Source organism: Pleurodeles waltl, chromosome 1_1, assembly GCF_031143425.1.
Source record: "Pleurodeles waltl isolate 20211129_DDA chromosome 1_1, aPleWal1.hap1.20221129, whole genome shotgun sequence".
In the NCBI taxonomy this organism is placed as follows: domain Eukaryota; kingdom Metazoa; phylum Chordata; class Amphibia; order Caudata; family Salamandridae; genus Pleurodeles; species Pleurodeles waltl.
This window is the reverse complement of record NC_090436.1, coordinates 391,024,469-391,047,122: the sequence shown is the minus strand read 5'-3', so window position 1 is coordinate 391,047,122 and position 22,654 is coordinate 391,024,469. Positions and strand designations below refer to the sequence as shown.

The 22,654-nt window shown below is 48.7% G+C and overlaps 1 protein-coding gene across 3 annotated transcripts in view; it reads right to left on the bottom strand.

Annotated features, from left to right (window-relative positions):
* The window catches only part of AP3B1 (adaptor related protein complex 3 subunit beta 1), a 1,440,584-nt gene that overhangs the window by 395,195 nt on the left and 1,022,735 nt on the right, over positions 1-22,654 (bottom strand). For all 3 annotated transcript variants that reach the window (XM_069223388.1, XM_069223395.1, XM_069223382.1), the window contains exon 21: positions 16,878-16,953. In XM_069223388.1, the coding sequence (XP_069079489.1) occupies positions 16,878-16,953 (76 nt within the window). The remainder of the gene's footprint in view (positions 1-16,877; positions 16,954-22,654) is intronic.

Genomic DNA, 22,654 nt, shown 5'->3' with positions numbered 1-22,654 from the left:
CAGTGATGTTGCAGCTCTGAAATATGGCCAAACTGGTGGCAAGTGGCATCGTGGCAGCTGCACGCTTGACTTTTCTCAGTTCATGGGCAGTTATTTTGCGCCTTGGTTTTTCCACACGCTTCTTGCGACCCTGTTGACTATTTTTAATGAAACGCTTGATTGTTCGATGATCACGCTTCAGAAGCTTTGCAATTTTAAGAGTGCTGCATCCCTCTGCAAGATATCTCACTATTTTTGACTTTTCTGAGCCTGTCAAGTCCTTCTTTTGACCCATTTTGCCAAAGGAAAGGAAGTTGCCTAATAATTATGCACACCTGATATAGGGTGTTGATGTCATTAGACCACACCCCTTCTCATTACAGAGATGCACATCACCTAATATGCTTAATTGGTAGTAGGCTTTCAAGCCTATACAGCTTGTAGTAAGACAACATGCATAAAGAGGATGATGTGGTCAAAATACTCATTTGCCTAATAATTCTGCACTCCCTGTATGAGCAATATGCCCCTGCTGTGTCTAAGTCCATTCTAAGACCCTGTAAGTGCAGTGTAGTCGTATTGAGAACATGGACTGGGAGACTGGCATCACGAACTCCGCAGCCCTGTGATGGCCTCATTGAATACTGGGAAGTTTGGTATCAAACTTTTCAGCTCAATAAACCCACACTGATGCCAGTGTTGGATTTATTGTAAAATGCACATAGAAGGCATCTTAGAGATGCCCCATGAAATTCGCCCAACTCCCCAGTGAGTAGCTGACCGGTCTATGCCAGTTTGGCACTAACAGACAAGTTTCTGACCCCATGAGGCGAGAGCCTTTGTGCTCTCAGGAGTCACGGACAAAGTCTGCACTGGGTGGAGGTGCTTCATACCTCTCCCCTGCAGGAACAGCAACACTTGGTGGTGAGCCTCAAAAGGTCACTTCAGCTAGTGGAGATTCCCACCCCCTAGACCAGGCCCAACTTTTGGCAGCAGGTCTGGCAGGAAAATTAGTAAAGTCCACCCCAGCTGAGATGACCCCCTCGGTGCACAGAGCTGAGGTGAACCCCTCCTGGCAGAATCCTCCATCTTGTTTTGGCAGAAGATAGCCAATAGGGTTAGGAATGTGCCCCCCTCTCCAAGGGGAGTGGGCACCAGAAGAGTGTAGCGATCCTCAGGGTCAGTAGCAGTTGGCTACTGCCCTCTGCCCCCTGTAATACCCCTAAATATAGTATTTAGGGGCACCCTTGACCTAGCTCTTCAGATTCCTGGCAACCTGAAAGAAGAAGAACGACTGAAGAGTCGCTCCAGCAGTGAAGACTCCAGATGACAACTGACTTGGCCGCAGCCCTACTGGCCTGTCTGAAGCTTCAAGACTTGTGCTACAAAAGAACTGCCACCCTACACAAAGGCCAAGAAATCCCGAGGACAGTGGCCCTGTCCACACAGAAACCCCCAACAAGGACTCCAGAACCTCCAAGATCCGCGAGTCCTGCCCACTATACACCGGACACCCAGGGCACAAGTCCAGGTGGCCCACCAGGCTAGAGAAGGTTCACAGGTGGCCCACCAGGCCAGATAGAAGGTTCACAGGCTATTCCAACCTCAAGTCCACCCTGGGTTGAACCCTCCTGACCAACAAGATGACACCCACAGCCTAAATCCAACGGAGCATCCTGCCTGTCACCGGCTCCGTTAAAGATTCCCGACACCTAAAGGTACCCCTGCACCCACAGCCCCTGGTCTTGGGGAACTCAACAAATAGTCCAGCAATCTCCAGTGGCCTCTCTACATACCTATCCAGCCGTTGGTGTTTTTTAGCCAACTCCCAATACCAAGCCTGCAGCCTCTTTGTGACCCCCTCCTCCCCCGGGTCCCTCAACTGAAAAGTACTGGGGGCACCCGACGCTGTGTGTGCACCATTTCTCCTGCTGCTGAGGTTGTGTGTTTGGTGCTGATCTGTGGCCCTCCCGGTGTTGTGCTAAACCCCCAGGTCTGTGCCCTGAAGTCAGGGGTACTTACCTGCAAGTTGTTTTTTTCTGAGATTCCCCAGTCTCAATTGGATTCCAATGGGCGCCCAACACCAACTTTGACCTCCACACGCGGCCGGCTTCTTGCTGCTGGTGGTGCACCCTTAGTGTCTTCTTGAACCTTACCCTGTGGACACCCTAGCTGCAGAAGACTGGGACTGTAAGCCAAGTACTTATGTACTTTTTTGCTCCCATATGACTACATTGCCTTCAATAAAAATTGCAGTGTCTACTTCTGATATTGAAAAGTATTACTTACCTGAAAACTGTTTTAACTGTAAATTACAAACAAAGTGAATTTGATACTTGAATGTGATACATTCTTGAAACTGTACTTACCTGCAACAAAGACCATTTTGGTTCTAGAAACAAAGTAACAATATATATTTTTTCATACCTTAAGCACTGGACTGCAGTTAGTCATTGAGTTAGTGCCTCACTTCTTGACTGTGTGTACAACAAATGCCCAGCATTACCCTCTGATAAGCATAACAGCTCAACGACACTGACACAAAAGAGAGCACTAGTAGTTGTAGGAATGTACCCAGTGCAGTGGGGTATGTATTGTGTCACTCATGAGAGCTAATGCAAAGTGTGTCTACAGGCCTGCCATTGCAGCCTGCATGAAAAGGTGCATGTACTCTCTCACTACAGGTCACTGCAACAGAGTACAATAAGTCACCCCTATGCAAGGCCCTTCTAGCCCAGAGGGCAGGATGCAGGTACCTATGTGTGAGGGCACCCCTGCATGAGCAGAGATGCCCATATTAACTCCAGCTCCATTTCACTAGACTTTGTAGGTGCGGGAAAGCCATTTTACCCATGTACTGGACACAGGTCACTAACCCGTGTCCAGCTACACAACAGTAACTCCGAACCAGGGCATGTTTGGTATCAAATATGTCGGAATCATACCCAAATACTGTTACCAGTATTGGTTGTATGATTCCATGCACTCTGGGGGCTCCTTAGAGGACCCACAGCATTGCTCCTTCCAGTCTTCTGGGGTTTTCCATGCAGCCTGTTCTACTGCCGCCCCTCAGACAGGTTTCTGCCCTCCTGCCGCTTGGCCAGTTCAAGCAGAGGAAGGCAGAAGAAAGGATTTCCTTTGGGAACAGGAGGACACACCCTCTCCCTTTGCACACAGCTGTTACATGGCTTGGGAGGTGTAGCCTCCCTAAGCCATCAGTATGCTTTCCTTGCATAAACCAGTTTGCACCAGTACAGGGACCCCGGGTCCCTGCTCAGGTGCGAAACTGGACAATGGAAAGGGGAGTGATCACACCCTGTCCATCATCACCCCAGGGGTGATTCCCAGAGCTCCTCCAGGTGGCCGCTTGATTCTGCCATCTTGAATCCAAGGTGGGCAGAGGCCCCTGGGAGCATATGAATGGCCAGGTCAGGCAGGTGACTTCACAGCTCCCTCCTGATAGGTGCTTACACTGGTAGATGACCAATCCTACTTATTGGGCTATTTATGGTCTCCCTGTTGGGTGGGTCCTCATATTCGACAGGCAAGATTCCAGCAGGACTCCTCTGCATCGTTTACTTCATCTTCTGGCCACCGGGACTGCAACTGAACCCTCTAGGAACTGATAATCTGCAACTCCAGAGCTGCAATACTGTTTGTCCAACTCCTTCCAACAACTAACATTTCCCTGGATGTGCATCCTCTGAGGGAGACAAGTCTTCAGCCTGCACAAGAAGCAAAAAGGAATCTCCCTTGCAGTGAAAGAGTCACTCCCAGGTATCAGCAGGCACCAACTTCAACGACGACCGGCTGTGTGGATCTTCTCTCCTGTGGAGCTGCGTGGGTCCTGCATCACAGGTGTTGGTCTGGAGTGGTTCCCTTGGTCCTCTCTACGAGCTGTCCAACTTGAGAGACATAAGCCCATGCCTCTCCTTACAGGACAATACCCCTGTCCACTACAACTCTTGCAACTACCGAGGATTGTTTGTTCCTCCTCCAAGGGATCTTCAGGCTCCATTTAGCCCCGGCGCCCAGCACTCTTCCATGCAAAGCAGTCTCCTGCCTGCTGCTCCAGCAACGTGGGACTCCTCTTCAGGTGTGCTGAGTGGGCCTCACTGCGACTCCTATGCCTGCTGCCTGTGGGGGTTGCCCTCTCTTCTTGCAACTCTCCCACCTGCTAAGGGTCAACTCGGATTTCCCTCCTTTGGTCGAGTCCCCTGGGCCTTGCTGGTCCTCTTCAGCCTTGCAAAACCTTCTTCTCCGACTCTTACATATATGCCAAGGCTTGTTGGTGGCTTTCCAGTACGAGTGACTGCAGCATGACTGCCGACATGGGACATCACTTCTGGAACTCTTCATTTGTCCCTGTGTTGCACTGCTGACTTTCTTCATCCATCGTCGACCTGGTCCTACAGCCACAGAAGGGTGGGTAGTGACTTCTGCCACAGCCGGACACTCCAACTCAAAGTGGACTTGGTCCCCTTCTTTTGTAGGTCCTCTTCTGTCAGGATCAACGTTAGGTTTCTTCAGTCTTGTCTGGGTCTTGCACAGTCCTTTTCCAAAGTTCTCCTGTGGGTTTGGGGAAGAACCAGGTACTCTCCTCGTCGCTGGGGGGTACCATGGTGCTTATCTTTTAGGGTTCCCAGATCCTCCCGGTTCCTTCTACTGATTTAACTTCCTTGGGTGGGGAACTGCCTTTCACATTCCACTTACTTAGTATATGGTTTGGTATCCCCCTAGGTCCTTCACTATTTTCTATTGTTTTTACTATTTGCTATTAATTTCCATGCTAATCACTCAATTCTAAAGTGTACATAATAGTGTGTTTACTTACCTCCTATTGGAGTATTGCCTATTCAGTATTTTAGTATTTGTGTTACCGTAATAAGGTACCTTTATTTTTGTAACCCTGTGTGGTTCTTTCATGTGTGTAAGTGCTGTGTGAGTATAAGTGGTTCTGCATGAGCTTTGCATGTCTCCTAGATAAGCCTTGGCTACCTCATCCACAACTATCTCTAGAGAGCCTGGCTTCTAGACATTGTCTACACTTCACTAATAAGGGGATACCTGGAATAAGGTAATAATACCTTAGGTATTCATCACACAGCACGCCGGCTTCCTACAGGAGAGGGTGGTCACTCCCCTATCTTTTGTGTAGTTTTGTGCCAGAGCAGGACCCAAGGGTTCCGGTACTAGTGCAAACTGGTTTATGCAAGGAGAGCACCAAATGAACAAGTTACTTACCTTCGGTAACACATTGGGGGTCATTCTGACTCCCGCCGGCTGCGGTAACCGCAGGGCCGGCGGGAGCCGCCGAATGACCGCACCGCGTTCAAATGACCGCGGCGGCCATTCTGGCTTTCCCGCTGGGCTGGCGGGCGACCGCCAGAAGGCCGCCCGCCAGCCCAGCGGGAAACCCCCTTCCATGAGGATGCCGGCTCCGAATGGAGCCGGCGGAGTGGAAGGGATGCGACGGGTGCAGTTGCACCCGTCGCGATTTTCAGTGTCTGCTTGGCAGACACTGAAAATCTTGGTGGGGCCCTGTTAGGGGGCCCCTGCAGTGCCCATGCCATTGGCATGGGCACTGCAGGGGCCCCCAGGGGCCCCACGACACCCGTTACCGCCAGCCAGGTTCTGGCGGTCAAAACAGCAAGCAGCGCCGCCATGGAGGATTCCCTTGGGCAGCGGGAAACCGGCTGTACCGCCGCAGTCAGAATGCCCATGGGAGCACCGCCAGCCTGTTGGCGGTGCTCCCGCGGTCGTTGGCCCTGGCGGTCCATGACCGCCAGGGTCAGAATGACCCCCATTATCTGGTAGAGAGACTATCTAGCTGCAGATTCGTTACCTTTGAATTCTCTGGCGTCAGCTTCAAATCCAGAATTTTTTGCTGAGCAATATCCTGCGTGTGCCTTCGGGTGGTGCCATTCGGATCCACGTGCGTCATTCGGCTCCACAAGGCATTGTCAGAGCCGTTGGAGCAATCTGTGACATCACGGTCACCTATAAAGACACCACCCCGGCGCGTGTACGTCAGTTCTTTTCCCCACGAACTTCCACACCAGAAGCGCAGTCATGGATAGAACCAACAGTTTGTCAGTGTAGAAAGCTGGCTGTGTATATACTATATAAAACTGAGATATAGTGTGCACAAGGTCCAGGGGTTCCCCAGAGGCTTGACAGAGGCAAAAATAGATAATATTAATGCTCTATTTGTGGTAGTGTGGTCGAGCAGTTAAGCTTATCAGAGGGTAGTGTTAAGCATTTGTTGTACAGACACAAGCAATAGAAGAACCACACACTCAATGACTTAACTCCAGACCAATGGTATTTTATATAGAAAAATATATTTTGTTAATTTATTTCTAGAACCACAAGATTCAGTTTGCAGGTAAGTACATAAAATGAAAGGTACTTTGCATAGATATAATCAGTGGACAGTGCAATTTTCAACAGTTCCTGGGGGAAGAAATAAAATAATACATTTTTACAGATAAGTATTCAACTTACACTTCCTATCTCTGGGTTTTAGGTAGTCCGTCGTTGGGGGTTCACGTTAACCCAAAACACCCACCACCAGCAACACAGGGCCGGTCAGGTGCAGAGGTCAAAGAGGAACCAAATTAATGTGGGCTCCTATGGAGACAGGGGGGGGTACTCAGAATCCGGTCAGCCAGCAGGTAAGTACCTGCGACTCGGCATGCAGACCAGAGAGGTTCAGGAGAGCACTGGAGAAGCCCCAAGTAGGCACCAAACACACACCTTCAGCGGCACTAAGGCGGCTGGGTGCAGGGTGCAAACAGGGCGTCGGATTTTCCATGTAACTCTATGAGGGGACCCCGGAGGTCACTCCGAGGCTGCAGACGAGGTCGAGGGGGCTTATCGAGCAAACCACCAGCTGGACAGGGAACAAGGCCACCTGCTGGTCGATGCTGCACTGGGGTCAGGTTCTCAAATGCGTGGGTGCAGTGTGCCCTTTAGACGTCGGATATCTTCCTCCAGACCTTGCGGTCAGGGGTTCTTCTGGATTCCCTCTGCAGGCGTCATTGTGAGGGTTTGGAGGGGTCAACCCAGGGTGGGAGGGGAACCCTTTCTTGCAGGGGGGACCAACTGGACACAGGCCATGGGCATCGGGTGCACAGGGGTCAGGACTCACGCATCTGGAGTGAGGTGGGAGTCCTTCGTTGTAGGTTTTTTTTAGACAGAGCCGCTGTCCTCTGGAGTTCTTGGTCCTTTTGGGTGCAAGGAAATCATCACGACGCAACGCCCGCAGCACGCCGTGCTGCTTTGAAATGAATATCCCGCGTACAACCACCTTAAAGGCTTCCCACAGCGTACCAGCCGACCCCACCGTGCCCACATTCTGTTCAAAGTAAAAATTGATATTGCGACGCAGTTCCTCACGGAACAACTCGTCTCTAAGTGCCCCAGGCGGCAACCTCCACATATAGGCCTGAGCGGGTCCGCCGGGTATTTCCAGCTCTACGCGCACCGGGGCGTGGTCAGACAGCGTGCGCGCCATGTGATCGACCGAGCGGGTCTATAAAGCCACATCACGAGAGCCTATCCAACGGTCAAGACGCGACCAGCTATTGTGTACATAATTAACACAAGAGTTCAGGCCTCGTTTACGCCGTTCTGCCCATACCACTTATACATAGAATTCTCAAGACGATCAAGAACGACTGGGCCCAGGTAATCTTAGTGGCTCTGGATTGGGCACAGAGAGTCTGGTATGCCGAGCTTCTGAAAATGAGCATGAATCCTCCAATCAGGTTGCCCCTTCGGGAGGATCTACTGTCGCAGCAACAGGGTAAAGTTCTCCACCCGAACCTGTCAACTCTACGTCTTCATGCGTGGAGATTGAGCGGCGACAGTTGATGGCTTTTGACCTTCCTCCCGAAGTCTGTATAGTTAATTTGGCAGCCAGGGGTCCCTCCACTAAAACGGTATATGCCTGCCGTTGAAAATGCTTTCTATATTATTGTACAGAAAGGTCTGTTGATCCTCTTTCTGCTTCTCTTTCTGATATCCTTCTCTTTAGTCTATCTCCTGCCCAGCAGCGTTCTGCCTTGGGTACTCTCAAGTGCTATCTTTCTGCTTTATCGGCATTCCTTCGGCTGCCTGATCAGCCTTCACTTTTCAAATCTCCCATTGTATATAGATTACTCAAAGGGCTTGTCAATATGTTTCCCCCTATGCTCTTTGTTATGACCCAATGGGACTTAAATCTGGTCCTCACATTTCTTAGTGTGCTCCCTTCGAGCCCTTGCACAAGTGTCCCCTCCGACTGCTCACCGTCAAGACAGCCTTCTTAGTGGCAATAACATCTGCCAGGAGGGTGAGTGAAATGCAAGCTCTGTCATCAAAACCACTGTATCTCACTCTCTATCCAAACATGGTGGGGCTCAGAACTCGCACCTCTTTTCTCCCCAAGGTGGTGACCCCATTTCATCTGGGTGAGCAACTCCACCGGCTGGATGGCTAGACAGTGTCTGAGTCAATTCTTAGACATTGTAAGTGCAGGGTAGCCATACTGAGTTTATGGTCCGGGAGCCTGTCATTACGGACTCCACAGCACCATAATGGCTAGAGTGAATACTGGGAAGTTTGGGATCAAACTTCTCAGCACAATAAACCCACACTGATGCCAGTGTGGGATTTATTGAAAAATGCACACAGAGGGCATCCTAGAGATGCCCCCTGTCTGTCACTTCCAGACCACAGAAGGTGAGTGCCTCTGTGCACTCTGTGGCCAGAAACAAAGCCTGTCCTGGGTGGAGGAGCTTCACACCTCCCCCTGCAGGAACTGTAACACCTGGCGGTGAGCCTCAAAGGCTCAAGCCTGATGTTACAGTGCCCCAGGGCATTCCAGCAAGTGGAGATGCCCATCCCCCCAGACGAGCCCCCACTTTTGGCGGCAAGTCCGGAGGGATGACGAGAAAAACAAGGCAGAGTCACCCCTCAGCCAGGTCCACCCCTAAGGTGACCAGAGTTGAAGTGAACCCCTCCTTGAGAAATCCTCCATCTTTCTTTGGAGGATTAGGACCAATAGCGATAGGGATGTGCCCCCCGCCCCAGATGGAGTGGGCACAAGGAGGGTGTAGCCACCGTCAGGGACTGCAGCCATTGGCTACTGCCCTCTGACCCTAACACACCCCTAAATTTAGTATTTAGGGGCAACCCTAAACCAGATCTTCAGATTTCCTGACGACCTCAAGAAAGAAGGACTGCTGAGCTGAAAACCCAGCAGAGAAGAGAAAGAGATATCAATAGACTCGGCCCCAACCCTACCAGCCAGTCTCCTACTTCGAAAAGGCCCCCCAGGCCCTTGAGAAACCGACCACCGGTGCAGCAACGACCAGCAGGCGGCCCTCGCTCAGTCAGTGGCTTGCCCGAGGGCCCCCCTTGTGCCCTGCCTGCAGCACCTAAGTGACTCCTGGGTCCTTCCATAAAGTTCTATTGAGAACCCGACACCCTGTTTGCACACTGCACCCTGCTGCCCCTGTGCCGCTGAGGGTGTGTTTTCTTGACCTACTTGGGGCCCCTCCAGTACTCCTCCAAACCCCCCTGGTCTGCCCTCCGACAACGCGGGTATTTACCGGCAAGCAGTCTGGAACCGGAGTACCCCCTGTCTCCATAGGCACCCACGTTATTTTGGCTCATGTTTGACCTCTGCACCTGACCGGCCCTGTGTTGCTGGTGCTGGGTGTTTGGGGTTGCTTTGAACCCCCAACGGTGGGCTACCTATGCCCCCGAGATCGAACCCGTAAGTGTGGTACTTACCTCAGAAACTATACTTTACTTACCTCCCCCAGGAACTGTTGAAAATTGCAGTGTCCACTTTTAAAATAGCTTTTTGCCATTTTAAAGAGAACTGTGTACAATATTGAATCTATTCAAAGTCCTAAGTATTCCTATGCAAAGTACCTTTCATTTGATGTACTTACCTGCTATATGAATCTTGTGGTTCTAAAAATAAAGAAAATAATATTTTTCTATATAAAAACCTATTGGCCTGGAGTTAAGTCATTGAGTGTGTGTTTTCACTTATTGTTTGTGTGTGTACAACAAGTGCTTAACACTAGCCTCTGATAAGCCTAACTGCTCGACCACACTACCACAAATAGAGCATTAGTATTATCTAATATTGCTTCTGTCAAGCCTCTTGGGGAACCCCTGGACTCTGTGCACACTATATCTCATTTTGATATAGTATATACAGAGCCAGCTTCCTACAAGGGGCATATTGCTCATGCAGCTATGCCGTCACCTGTGGGGCACTTTCTTACACCCTCCAGGTCCAACTTGTCTTTCATCCAACTTGGGAGGTCAGTAGGTCTTTGCTGTGGCCACTGGGAAGGAACCCCTGTGCATCATATCTGTTGCTGTTACCAAGACTTGTTGACTCTTCCTCCAGAAGATCTTTTAACTCCAAGAAGCCCCATCCCCCAGCACTCTGCAACTCAAAGAACAGCATCCCTCTTGCAACTCCAGCACCTTGAGGCTCCTTCTTTGCTGTGCTGCTGAGGCCACTTTGCTACTCCCTGTGCCTTCTGCAATTGGGGCCTCATGGGAGCTATAACGTTTCCCCCTGGTTCTCCTGCTTGCTGAAGGTTAGCCCTGATTCCCCTCCAAGGGTCGAGTCACTAGGACATTGCTGGCCCTCCAAATCCTACAAATGTCCCATCAACTTCTTCCTGCATTTGCCAATGCTTATTGGTGGTTCTGCTGACAAAGGACCCCTCTGCAATCTGGCGACCGACATGTGACAGGCCGCAGGTGACTCCAAGGATCTTCCTGCTTCACCTGGACTCGGTAGCTGGATTTCGTCCGACATCTTTGAGTGGTCTAGAATCTGTTTCTACCAGATAAATTGTTACCAAAGGTAAGTAAGCTATTCTTCAGGTTCTTCTTGTCCGTAATCAACCCTTAAGTTCCACCGACTTTGGGGTTGCCTTGAACCCCCAACGGTGGGCTACCTATGCCCCAGAGACTGAACCCCTAAGTGCGGTACTTACCTCAGAAACTGTACTTTACTCCACAGCTCCATGATGGCTTCATTGAAAACTGGGGAGTTTGGTGTCAAACTTCTTAGCACAATAAACCCACACTGATGCCAGTGTTGGATTTATTGTAAAATGCACACAGAGGGCATCTGAGAGATACCCCATATATTTTACCCAACCCTTTAGTGCAGGACGGACTAGTCTGCCACTAACACACACGTTTCTGCCCCTATGGAGTGAGAGCCTTTGTTCTCTGTGGGGTCTGAAACAAAGCCTGCTCTGAGTGGAGGTGCTTCACTCCTCCCCCCGCAGGAACTGTAACACTTGGTGGTGAGCCTCAAAGGCTTAGGCCTCCTGTTACAGCGTCCCACGGCACTCTGGCTACTGGAGAGGCCCGCCTTTGCCCCCCCCCCAAAAAAAAATCCCCAGACAAAGCCCCATTTCTGGCGGCAGGTCTGAAGGGAAAATTAGGAAAAACAAGGAGTAACCACTTTAGCTGGGACCACCTCTAAGGTGTCCAGAGCTGAGGTACCCCCTCCTTGTAGATTCCTCCAACTTGTTTTGGCGATCAGGGACCAATAGGGTTAGGAATGTGCCCCATTCCCCAAAGGGAGTAGGCACAGGAAGGGTGTAACCACCCTCAGGGACAGTAGCCATTGACTACTTCTTTCTGACCCCAATAACACCCATACATCTAGGATTTAGGAGCACCTCTGAAGCTTACTCACCAGATTCCTGGGGACCTCAAGAAGAAGAAGCAAGAAGGACTGCTTAGCAGACCCCAGCATAGAAGTCTCCAGTCGAGAACGGGCTTGGCCCCAGGCCTACCGGTCTGTATGCAGCTTCAAAGACCCCTGCTCCCAGAAGGCGACGCATCCTGCAGGACCAGCGACCTCTACAAACCCCAAGAGGACTGCCTGCCCAGCAGAGTACCAAGAACTCCTGAGGACGGCGGCATTGTCGAGAAGAAACCCTCTAAAAGGATTCACAAACTGCCCTGGATTCGCGAGCCCTGCCCACTCTGCACCCAACGCCCACAGCTCGAGTACAGGTGGCTGTAGTCCACCTTGGGTTGACCCCACCTGGCCAACACAACTACGTCTGCAGCCTGAATCCCGAGGACACCCTGACCGCAACCAGATCTGACGAAGATAATTGTCACCCAAGAAGAACCTGCACCCGCAGTCAAACGGCCTTGGGGAATCTTACTGACAGTCCAGCAACATCCAGTGGGCATCTCCCATACCTGTCCAGCCTTTGGTTTCTCGGAACCGACCCCCTGGACCCAGCCTACAGCATCTTTTGTGACCACCGGGGTCCCCCTAGTGTAAAGCACTGGGCGCCCAGCTCTTTGTATGCAACCTTCACCCGGCTGCCCCAGGGTGGCCGAGGTTGTGTATTTGGTGTCAACCTGTGTCACCCCCGGTGCTGACCTAAACCCCCTAGCCTGTGTCCTGTCACCGTTGGTACTTACCTGCAATCTGCTTTCTACTGAGCACACCCAGTCCTCATAGGATTCTAGTGTAATCTGCACCCCAACTTTGACCTCTGCACCCAGCTGGCCTGTGTTGCTGGTGGTGCGCTTCTGGGGTCAGCCTAAACTTTGGCCTGTGGACATCCTAACTCCCGAAGACTGGAATCGTAAGTTGTGCACTTACCTGTTTTCAGTGCTAACACGTACCCCTCCCTACGACTCTATTGACTCATGAAAAATTGCACTGTGCCAAATTATGAAACAGAAAAGTGTTACTTACTTGTAAACTGCTTTAGCTATAAAAACCAAACACAGTACATTTGATACATATGCTTGATACCTTTTGAGAACTGTACTTACCTGCAACAAAGTTCTTCTGGTTCTAGAAATAAAGTAACAAAACATATTTTTGCTATAAAAAACAATTGGCCTGGAGTTAGTCATTGAAAGTGTGCCTCATTTCTTGTCTGTGTGTTCACAACAAATACTTTGCACTACACTCTGATAAGCCTAACTGTTCGACCACAATACCACAAAAGAGAGCATTAATATTATCTACTTTAGCCTTGGTAAAGCCGCTGGGGAACCGCTGGACCCTGTGCACACTATACCTAATTTTGGTACAGCATAAACAGAACCAGCTTTCTATATTGGTGGCAACAGTGGGATTGACGACTTTGCATTTGCTGGACTACTCAGCCAATATACACAACTAAGTTCCAAAATGCCTTCAGAATCCATCGATTTTTGAATTGACAATGTTTCTAAAAAAAATTCCTGCTAGGGCCTAGGTTAAGTCCCCTTTAGCATTTCTTTTTTTTAGATTTAAGTTACCTTAGTTCAGAGTAAGTAACTGGAAGTCGTTTTTAGTTCCTAAAAGTAATCCCCAACTTTGGTAACAAAGTGAGCAGCCCAGAGGAGATGGTTGTGGAGCGCAACCTCACCCCTTACCTCTATCTTAGGATGCGAGAGTTAAGGTCCCTCTGCAGACTGAAACAAATCAAAACTGGTTCCTACCAAGCTTAAGCTTCAGTAGCTCTTGGCAGAGTATACAAGGGAACACTCTACTGAGGAGGAGACCTCCCCTCAGAGGAGGAAGAGGTTAGGGATCAGGAGGATGAACTCCCCCCTCCTAATTTAACAAGAGAGTACAGGGTCCAAATGCCCCTGACTCCAAGGATAGTACTCACAGGATCTGGGCCTCCCACATGGGAATCTGGTTATTCTAGGAACATTAAGGCCAGCCTCAATGAAGAGGACCTCCTTTTATCAAGGATGGCCAAAAGATTAGCGTTAAAGATACAACTCCTGGCTATAGAAAGGAGACGATCAGAAACAGGATTAGCACCAAATAATGGTGGCAGCAATTTAATAACTAGGGACAGAGCACTCTGACACCCCTAAAATCCCCAAAGGGATTGCCCCTAAGCATGAGGAAGGCGATGATGACATCACCAAGTGGTTCACAGCCTTTGAGAGGGCTTGTGGAACCAGAATATTGAAGAGATTTCATTGCGGAGTTCTCCTTTGGGAACTGTTCACCGTAGGTGCAAGGATAAGCTCCTCACACTCACTGGTGAAGATGCTGAATCATATGACCACATGAAGGCTACCCTGACTGAGGGCTTTGGATTCACCACAAAGGAGTATAAAAATAGGTTTGGGGGGCTCACAAAACCTCAAGCCAGTCCTGGGTTGATTTTTTCGACTACTCAGTGAAAATACTAGATTGTTTGATAAATGGCAGTGGAGTGCATGACTATGATGGGCTTTATAATTTGTTCATGAAAGAACACATTTTAAGTAACTGCTTCAATGACAACTTGCATCAATATCTGGTAGACTTAGATCCAATTCCTCCTCAAGAATTGAAGAATGGAGGCCATTGGGTCAAGACTAGGGTGACCAAGACTTCTACTGGGGGTGACCAAAAGAAAGGGGTTACAAAGCCTCCCCAGGGGAATGGTGGTGAGACACTCAAGGATAAAAGCAAAGAGTCTTCTCAAAGGCCCCAAAAACCTGCTCAGGAGGGTGGGCCCGAGCCTCTTCACAATCTTCACATGGGTACAAGGGTAAAAACTTTGATCCCTAAAAGGCCTGGTTTTTCAACCGTATACAGCATGGACACCAAACTGGAGAGTTGGCTTTTCCCAAAAAGAATCCCCCAGGTACTGCACCAGCTAGCTCTGGAATAGCCAATCTCCAAGTGGGATCAACAGTGTGACCAGAGCAAATCAGGGTTCACACTGAAGCTACTTTAGTTTCTGAGGGTGGGGTAGATGTTGTCAGTCTTGCTGTCTGCCCCCCCCTAATATGAACAAATAAAGACAGCACCCCTTGATTAATAAGGTAGAAGCCCTGAGGGATAATGGTGACAAAAAAATGGGTTTCCCCAGGAAAGTACTTGGCTGGACAATCACATCCAGTTACTAATGCTGACAATGTGACTAAGGTCCATCCCATGGCTATGGTCACCTTAGAATGGGGAGGGGTTACTGGCCTGAAACAGGTAGCGGTCTCTTCTGCAATCCCAGTAGAATGTTTGCTAGGGAATGATCTGGAGTCCTCAGCTTGGGCTGAGGTAGAAGTCAAAACCCATGCAGCTATGCTGGGAATCCCTAAGATGGCGTATGTCAAAACTAGTGCACAAAGGTCGAAAGTTGAGCACAGGGTGGAAAAAGAAGTGTTGGAGCCTGGAATAATGGCCCAACCTTCCAAAAGGAAGTGAAAGAAGGTGACTAAAACAAGGGTGGTTGGCTCGGTCATAATTAACCTTTCAATGTGCACACTGCATGGCTTTGCTGGGTTAAGGAGAAAAGAAAGAAAAGAACATATTTCGTCCCATCACCAGCACATATGGACTTCATAAAAGTGTGTATGGAAGCAAGGATAACATCCCCCACCTCAGTTGGCAATTCAAATAATTTTAACTACTACCATTCAATCTCCATGCATGAAGGTGTAGGTTTTGGAGATTCAGATCCAACACCCTGCCACAGCAAAGATATCGAAGACGAACCCTGGTCAGAGGGTAAAAACTCAGGCTGAGAAGCTCTGGGTGGCACACTTTCCTGTCCCAGTCCGGGGCAATCAAGATGACTTGGGCCTGGTCTTTCTAGTTCTTCTTCAGAACCACAGACAGGAGAGGTATCTGTGAGAAGGCCATTAAGTGACCATCGCTCTTTTCCAGCTGCAGCTAAGTGGGTCTCGAAAGCACGCCACAATAAGTCTGAATCTCAAAACAAATATGCAGCATGGTTTCCTTGAAGTCTGCTGTGTGATTAACAGCAGCCTGGGGAGCTCAGGGCACATCCTGACCAGCTGCGGTATCGGCTCTGAAACCAGGGACTCAGAAGGAGTGTGATGTTTACCTTGACAACTTCGCACCTTCCTTTTTGAGCTAGAGTGGTGGGATTGGGATTGATTCCCACTTACTCTTTTGTATTTGCGCTTGCATTTCAACTTATCTGAAGACTTTGAGTGGAAAATGAATTGTTCATGGGAACTGACTCGTGACTGAGAGAGGCCGGGCCCATAACCTGGACGAGTATTGAGACCCATTCTTCGACTGAGACTTCTGCTTGTGTTAGACAATCAGTTTTGCCTCCTGTTCCTGAGACACCTTCAGGTGCATTAGGACATAATTCACATGACTTGCAGTCACAGCCAGAGCTTTGATACCACAGACAAATCATGTTGTGGTCCGTGAATGGCATCTGCTTCCCACAGTCCTGACACAGTATGAAGCCTGCAGTATTAGGAGCAGGCAAAATTTCCGAACACACTGTCTAATGATTTTGGAAATCATTAGAAGAACAACTCACACTGGGAGCAGAGCTCCAGATCTTCGTTGGAAGGTACAGAAAGACAGGAACTGATGTCACTGCTCAGGAGTGGTGTATCTATGTGGCACAGCTCTGTCACTTCCAGGGTAGCATGCAGCTAATGTGGAGCTACAAAACGCTACCTGCCAATGTGAGTGGGCACTGCATTTGAAGTTTTCCAGATCCAGTCTGAGACTTGGGGATATTCTGAAGGTGAGGAATCTGTTGTTAGACGTTTTAGTCAGTATGGTGGTCATTACACCCACTACTATTAAAACTGAAAGAATGGGAGATTTACAAAGCACAGTGCTAACCAACAGGGTATCCTGATGTTAGAACAATCAGACACAAAGACAATACAGAAGAGAGGAGCAGGAGAAGAGAACCTCCAGGCTTTAAGCTGATAATGGAAACAAAAGTGATTAGGGGATAGATAGAGAGATTTACAAAAGCAGTTCTGATTGCTGGAACCAGGTAAGAAGAAGTTGTCAATCCATTCAAAAAGCATCAAAAGATTAACAGCCATAACAGGGATACATATAAAGAATGAGCTTGAATAAATACCACACAAATTCTTATAAACTGAACACTTACAATCGTCCAAATCAAGAAGAGAAATCTCTTGCTTTTGAGGTTCTTTTTTCTTGTGTGTTGGCTTTTTTTCTTCTTTCTGTTAAACATGAATATATCAGTAGTGAGCAGAATGATATATGCTTTAACAATTGGTTTGAGAAAGTTACAAATACTGATTATTTGAAGAGAGAAAAGGAAATGCTGAACAAATTACTCACTTTTAGTAACAATCTTTCTGTAGGACTCTATCTAACAATAGATTACTCACCTTGTGAATACTCCCCAAGGCACCAGACTGGACCCAGAAACTTTTCAGCAATACCTCTGCACACAAGTGGGTGGCATCATGTTGCTCCCAACCAATGTCATTCCATGCTGGAAGTGACGTGAAGAACTGCATATAAGTGCCACTGATGTGTGCTGGCATCAGTTGCTTTCTCAGCTGTCTGGTCTGATATACACAGATTTAATGAAAATCCCTTGGCGACCTTGCCACTTCCAGAGGCACAAGGACCCCTACCACAGGGTGCAACACCACACCACCTGCTCATTGCAGTACAGAATGGCAGTTGTGTTGTCCATGAGTACCTGCATCAGCTGTTTTTTTTAATGGTAGGCAGGAACACTTTCAGTGCCAAGCGAATCACTCTCAACTCCAACAAGCTAATGTGGAGTCGAGTCTACACTGAAGAACAAAGTGCTCTATTAGCTACCTCCCCCAGACAGCCCCTCCAAACCAGTAGTGATGCATCCATGACAACAACTGCCTCTGGGTGGGATAAGGAGAGACGCCTGCCACTGACCTAATAGCGGTCCAGTAGCCATCACTGCAGATCTTTTTCATTCTCTTCCTATTTCTGGATATAATACGACAGATTACTCTTATGTTGTGTCCACTGGAACTTCAGGTCCCACTACAAAGCCCCCATGTACCATCAGGCATGTGACACAAGCAAGATTGCAGGAGGCCAACAATCACAGCAGCGTCCGAGTCATCTGCATTTAAATCCAAGACAGAGACTGAAACTTCAGCATCATAGTCAGAGTGTCATGGACTCTCCTCTCAGGACAGAAACCGTACTGTGTCCAGAATGGCTCCAATGAAAGGGCCAGGTGTGACTCTGGCTCAAAGATAGTGAACCCCAGTAAAGAGAAGAGGTTTGTCCTCATCTGGAGGTTGTCCATGACTGACTAGGCCAAGCTTGTCTTCAGCAGCCAGTTATCAGGGAACGGAAAGACCCTTTCCCTTGACAACCGTTCATGTGCTGCAAACAATGCCATCAAGTTTGTGAACACTTGAGGGGTTCTGGTGAGCCTAATGGGTAGCACTACAAATTAAAAATTGTCTTGGACCACCATAAACAGTAGGTAGTATCTGTGGGCCACCAGGACGGGGATGTGAAAATGCCACCAGCGAGGTCCAATGCGGTAGGAAACTACCATCTTGCCTGGTATGTTACCCCCATTTTTACATGTATGTAAGTCTGTTTTTGTCTGTCTCACTGGGATCCTGCTACCCAGAACAACAGTGCTCATAGTTTGTGGCCTAAATGTGTGTACCTGTGTAGTGACTAACTGTGTCACTGAGGCTCTGCTAATCAGAACCTCACTGCTTATGCTCTCTCTCCCTTTAAAATTGTCACTATAGGTTAGTGACCATTTTCACCAATTCTAATTGGCACACTGGAACACCCTTATAATTCCCTAGTATATGGTACCTAGGTACCCAGGGTATTGGGATTCCAGGAGATCCCTATGGGCTGCAGCATTTCTTTTGCCACCCATAGGGAGCTCAGACAATTCTTACACAGGACTGCCACTGCAGCCTGAGTGAAATTACGCACATGTATTTCACAGCCATTTTCACTGCACTTAAATAACTTATAAGTCACCTATATGTCTAACCTTCACTTGCTGAAGTTTAGGTGCAAAGTTACTAAGTGTGAAGGCACCCTTGCACTAGCAAAGGTGCCCCCACATAGCTCAGGGCCATTTCCCTGGACTTTGTGAGTGCAGGGACACCATTACACGCGTGCACTACATATAGGTCACAATGGTAACTCCGAATATGGCCATGTAACATGTCTAAGATCATGGAATTGTCCCCCCCATGCCAAATCTGGTATTGGGGTGCCAATCCCATGCATCCCCGGGGCCCCACTATGGACCCTAGGTACTGCCAAACCAGTTTTTTGGGGTTTTCTCTGCAGCTACTGCTGCTGCCAACCCACAGACATGGTTCTGCCCTCCTGGGGTCTGGGCAGCCCAGTCCCAGGAAGGCAGAACAAAGAATTTCCTCTGAGAGAGGGTGTTACACCCTCTCCCTTTGGAAATAGGTGTTAAGGGCTGGGGAGGAGTAGCCTCCCCCAGCCTCTGGAAATGCTTTGAAGGGCACCGATGGTGCCCTCCTTGCATAAGCCAGTCTACACCAGTTCAGTGAACCCCTAGTCCCTGCTCTGGCACGAAACTGGACAAAGGGTAGGGGAGTGACCACTCCCCTGTCCGTCACCACCCCAGGGGTGGTGCCCAGAGCTCCCCCAGTGTGTCCCAGACCTCTGCCATCTTGGATCCAGAGGTGTGAGGGCACTCTGGAGCCCTCTGAGTGGCCAGTGCCAGCAGATGATGTCAGAGACCCCTCCTGATAGGTGCTTACCTGACTAGGTGGCCAATCCTCCTCTGAAGGCTATTTAGGGTCTCTCCAGTGGGCTTTTCCTCAGATAACGACTTGCAAGTATTCACCAGAGTTCCTCTGCACCTCTCTCTTCAACTTCTGCCAAGGATCGACCGCTGACTGCTCCAGGACGACTGCAAAACTGCAACAAAGTAGCAAGAAGACTACCAGCGACATTGTAGTGCCTAATCCTGCCGACTTTCTCGACTGTTTCCTGGTGGTGCATGCTTTGGGGGCTGCCTGCCTTCATCCTGCACTGGAAGCCACCAAGAAATCTCCTGTGGGTTGACGGCATCTTCCTCCAGCTCCAGCAGGCACCAAGCTTCAGCGTCACTGGTACTCTGGGACCCCTCTCATCCTGACGAGCGTGGCCCCTGGAACACAGGTGGTGGACCCAAGTGACCCAGACTGTCCAGTGGTCCAGCTGTCCAAATTTGGAGGAGGTAAGTCCTTGCCTCCCCTCTCCAGACAGTAATCCTGTGCACCGCGTGAACTACAGCTGCTAGGGCTTCTGTGCATTTTTCCAAGGAATCCTTCGTGCACAGCCAAGCCCAGGTCCACAGCAGTCCGTCCTGCATTGCTCAACTCCCTGAATTGACCTCTGGCTTGGTGGGACCCTCTTTAGTAGTGTTGAGACGACCGCCGTGCTCAGACTTCTTGAACCCTGGTTCAAGTGCTTCTGTGGGTGCTACATTCTCTACGTTGCTGAGGGCCCCCTCTGTCTCCTCTCCCAAGTAGCGACATCCTGGGCCTTCCTGGTCCCGGGCAGCACCCTTTTTCTTCAACCGCGACTCTTGCAGCTAGCAAGATTTGTTTGTGGTCTTTTGCCAAAGAAACAACTCTGCATCCTCCAGCACTCCGTGGGACATCTTCTGCACAAAGGAGAAGTTCCTAGCACCTTTCGTTGTTGCAAAATCTTCAGCTTCTTCCATCAGGAGGCAGCCATTTTGCACCTTCATCCGGGGTTTAGTGGGCTCCTGCCTCCCTGGACACTTTCACGACTCTTGGACCGGTCCTCTTCCTTTGCAGGTCCTCAGGTCCAGGAATCCGCGTTTAGTGCGAATTCCTCTGTCACGAGTTTAGTGTGTTTCTGGGGAAGTAGTAGTACTTTACACCTACTTTTCAGGGTCTTGGGGTGGGGTATCTTGGACACCCTTAGTGTTTTCTTACAGCGACCCTCTACACACTACACTAGCCTAGCGGTCCATTCGTGGTTCACATTCCACTTTCAGAGTATATGGTTTGTGTTGCCCCTAGGCCTTTTGCATCCTATTGTATTCTACAGTGCTTGCACTATTTTTCTAACTGTTTACTTACCTGATTTTGGTTTGTGTGTATATTTTGTGAATTTTACTTACCTCCTAAGGGAGTATATCCTCTGAGATATTTTTGGCACATTGTCACTAAAATAAAGTACCTTTATTTTTAGTAACCCTGAGTATTGTGTTTCTTATGATATAGTACCTATATGATATAAGTGGTATAGTAGCAGCTTTGGATGTCTCCTAGTTCAGCCTAAGCTGCTCTGCTATAGCTACCTCTATCAGCCTAAGCTGCTAGAACACTACTAATCTACTAACAAGGGATAACTGGACCTGGCACAAAGTGTAAGTGCCATCAGGTACCCACTATAAGCCAGGCCAGTCTCCTACAAATGCCACCAGCCAGTCTACATGGTCCTCGGCAGACAGAACCTGGACTGGCATTAGAATCCTGTATTTGTCCTTTAGACTCTTGAATCCATCCTTCCACAGCAAGGTGCTGAGAGGGAGGAAAAAAGTATGAAGGATTCTGTCCTCCTTCGGCACAAGGAGGTAGCAGGACCAACATCCAGTTCCTATTTCGGAGGCTGTAACACTCCCTATGGCCCCTTTGGCCAAAAAGGGTCTTTATTTCCTGCTGTAAAATGGACAGATGGCACTAAAGGTGGTGGAAGGTACACTGGGGTAGAAAGAAAAGAAAGGGCATAGCCCCAACAGACAATTTTAGGATCCACTTGTCCACTGTGGTGGCCTGCCGCCCTTGGAGGAAATATCAGACCCTGCCTCTGCTGACGCAAATATGCTAATTAGAATTTATTAATGAATGATTACGAGTTTGATTAATGAAAGTTCATAGGGAAATTAGTCGTAGAGAAAATAACGTACACGTTTGAAATTGTGACCACGGAGATTGGCAGCCATTTGTACAAAGTTATGCTAAACTAACTAAGAGATGTGTGAAGTTAAGAAAAAGGGAAAGAATAATGTAGTAATATGTCATATCAAAATGTATAACCTATGTTTATATTAATTTATAGAAGTTAACTTAGCTGAGGTTAAGGCCTAACTTTTCCAGGCCTCACAAGAGGAGCTGAAATACTAACGCGCTGCAGAGAAGTTGAAGCATAACATGACCCTGAACCACCCAATGTAAAAGTTGCTTAGCTAGAATTTTCTGCAATGTACAGATGGACAGGAGATGAAGAAGACAATTTGATACAATTATGTGTAGAGTAGGCTAAATGTACGTTCACGGGACTTGAACAATGGAAGCACTGACTGAAGAGGAACATGCAACATTTTCGATACCTGAAGAGCTGGATGATGAGGACATCGTATAGTGGACCAATCCAGAAAGGACTGATATTAAAATGTATAGATTTGGTAAATTAATGTTATAGGTTAGTCATATCTGCTGACTGACTGACCAATTGGAAATTAGGGGGATGGACTGGGAGACCCTATTAAAAAGTCATGACAAGGGGCGAAGACTTCAGAGGCGGGAGAATAGGTGTGAGACGTTGATGACGTCAGGAGACGCGGTTCGAGATTCTGCCATTGGGCTCACACTCTGAGAGCCTGATGCGTTGCTGATCTATTAATGACCTGGAGACAAAGACTGACTTTGTTGCTGAGCCATTCCGTGGATAGGTAGCTATGATAATGTGGCTGACTAACCTGTGCCTTTTCTTCTAGATTTCAACTGCGCTGTTTTATAGTTTTCCTTGTGGCAAGATGTTTTTCCAAATTCATGTTTTCTAAATTATTTTGCATGAAGTCCAACATGCCAATGCTAATCTGAGTTAGGTAGACTTTCTAAGGTGACGTTTGACAGAGACAAATGACTCACAAACTACTTGCTGAAT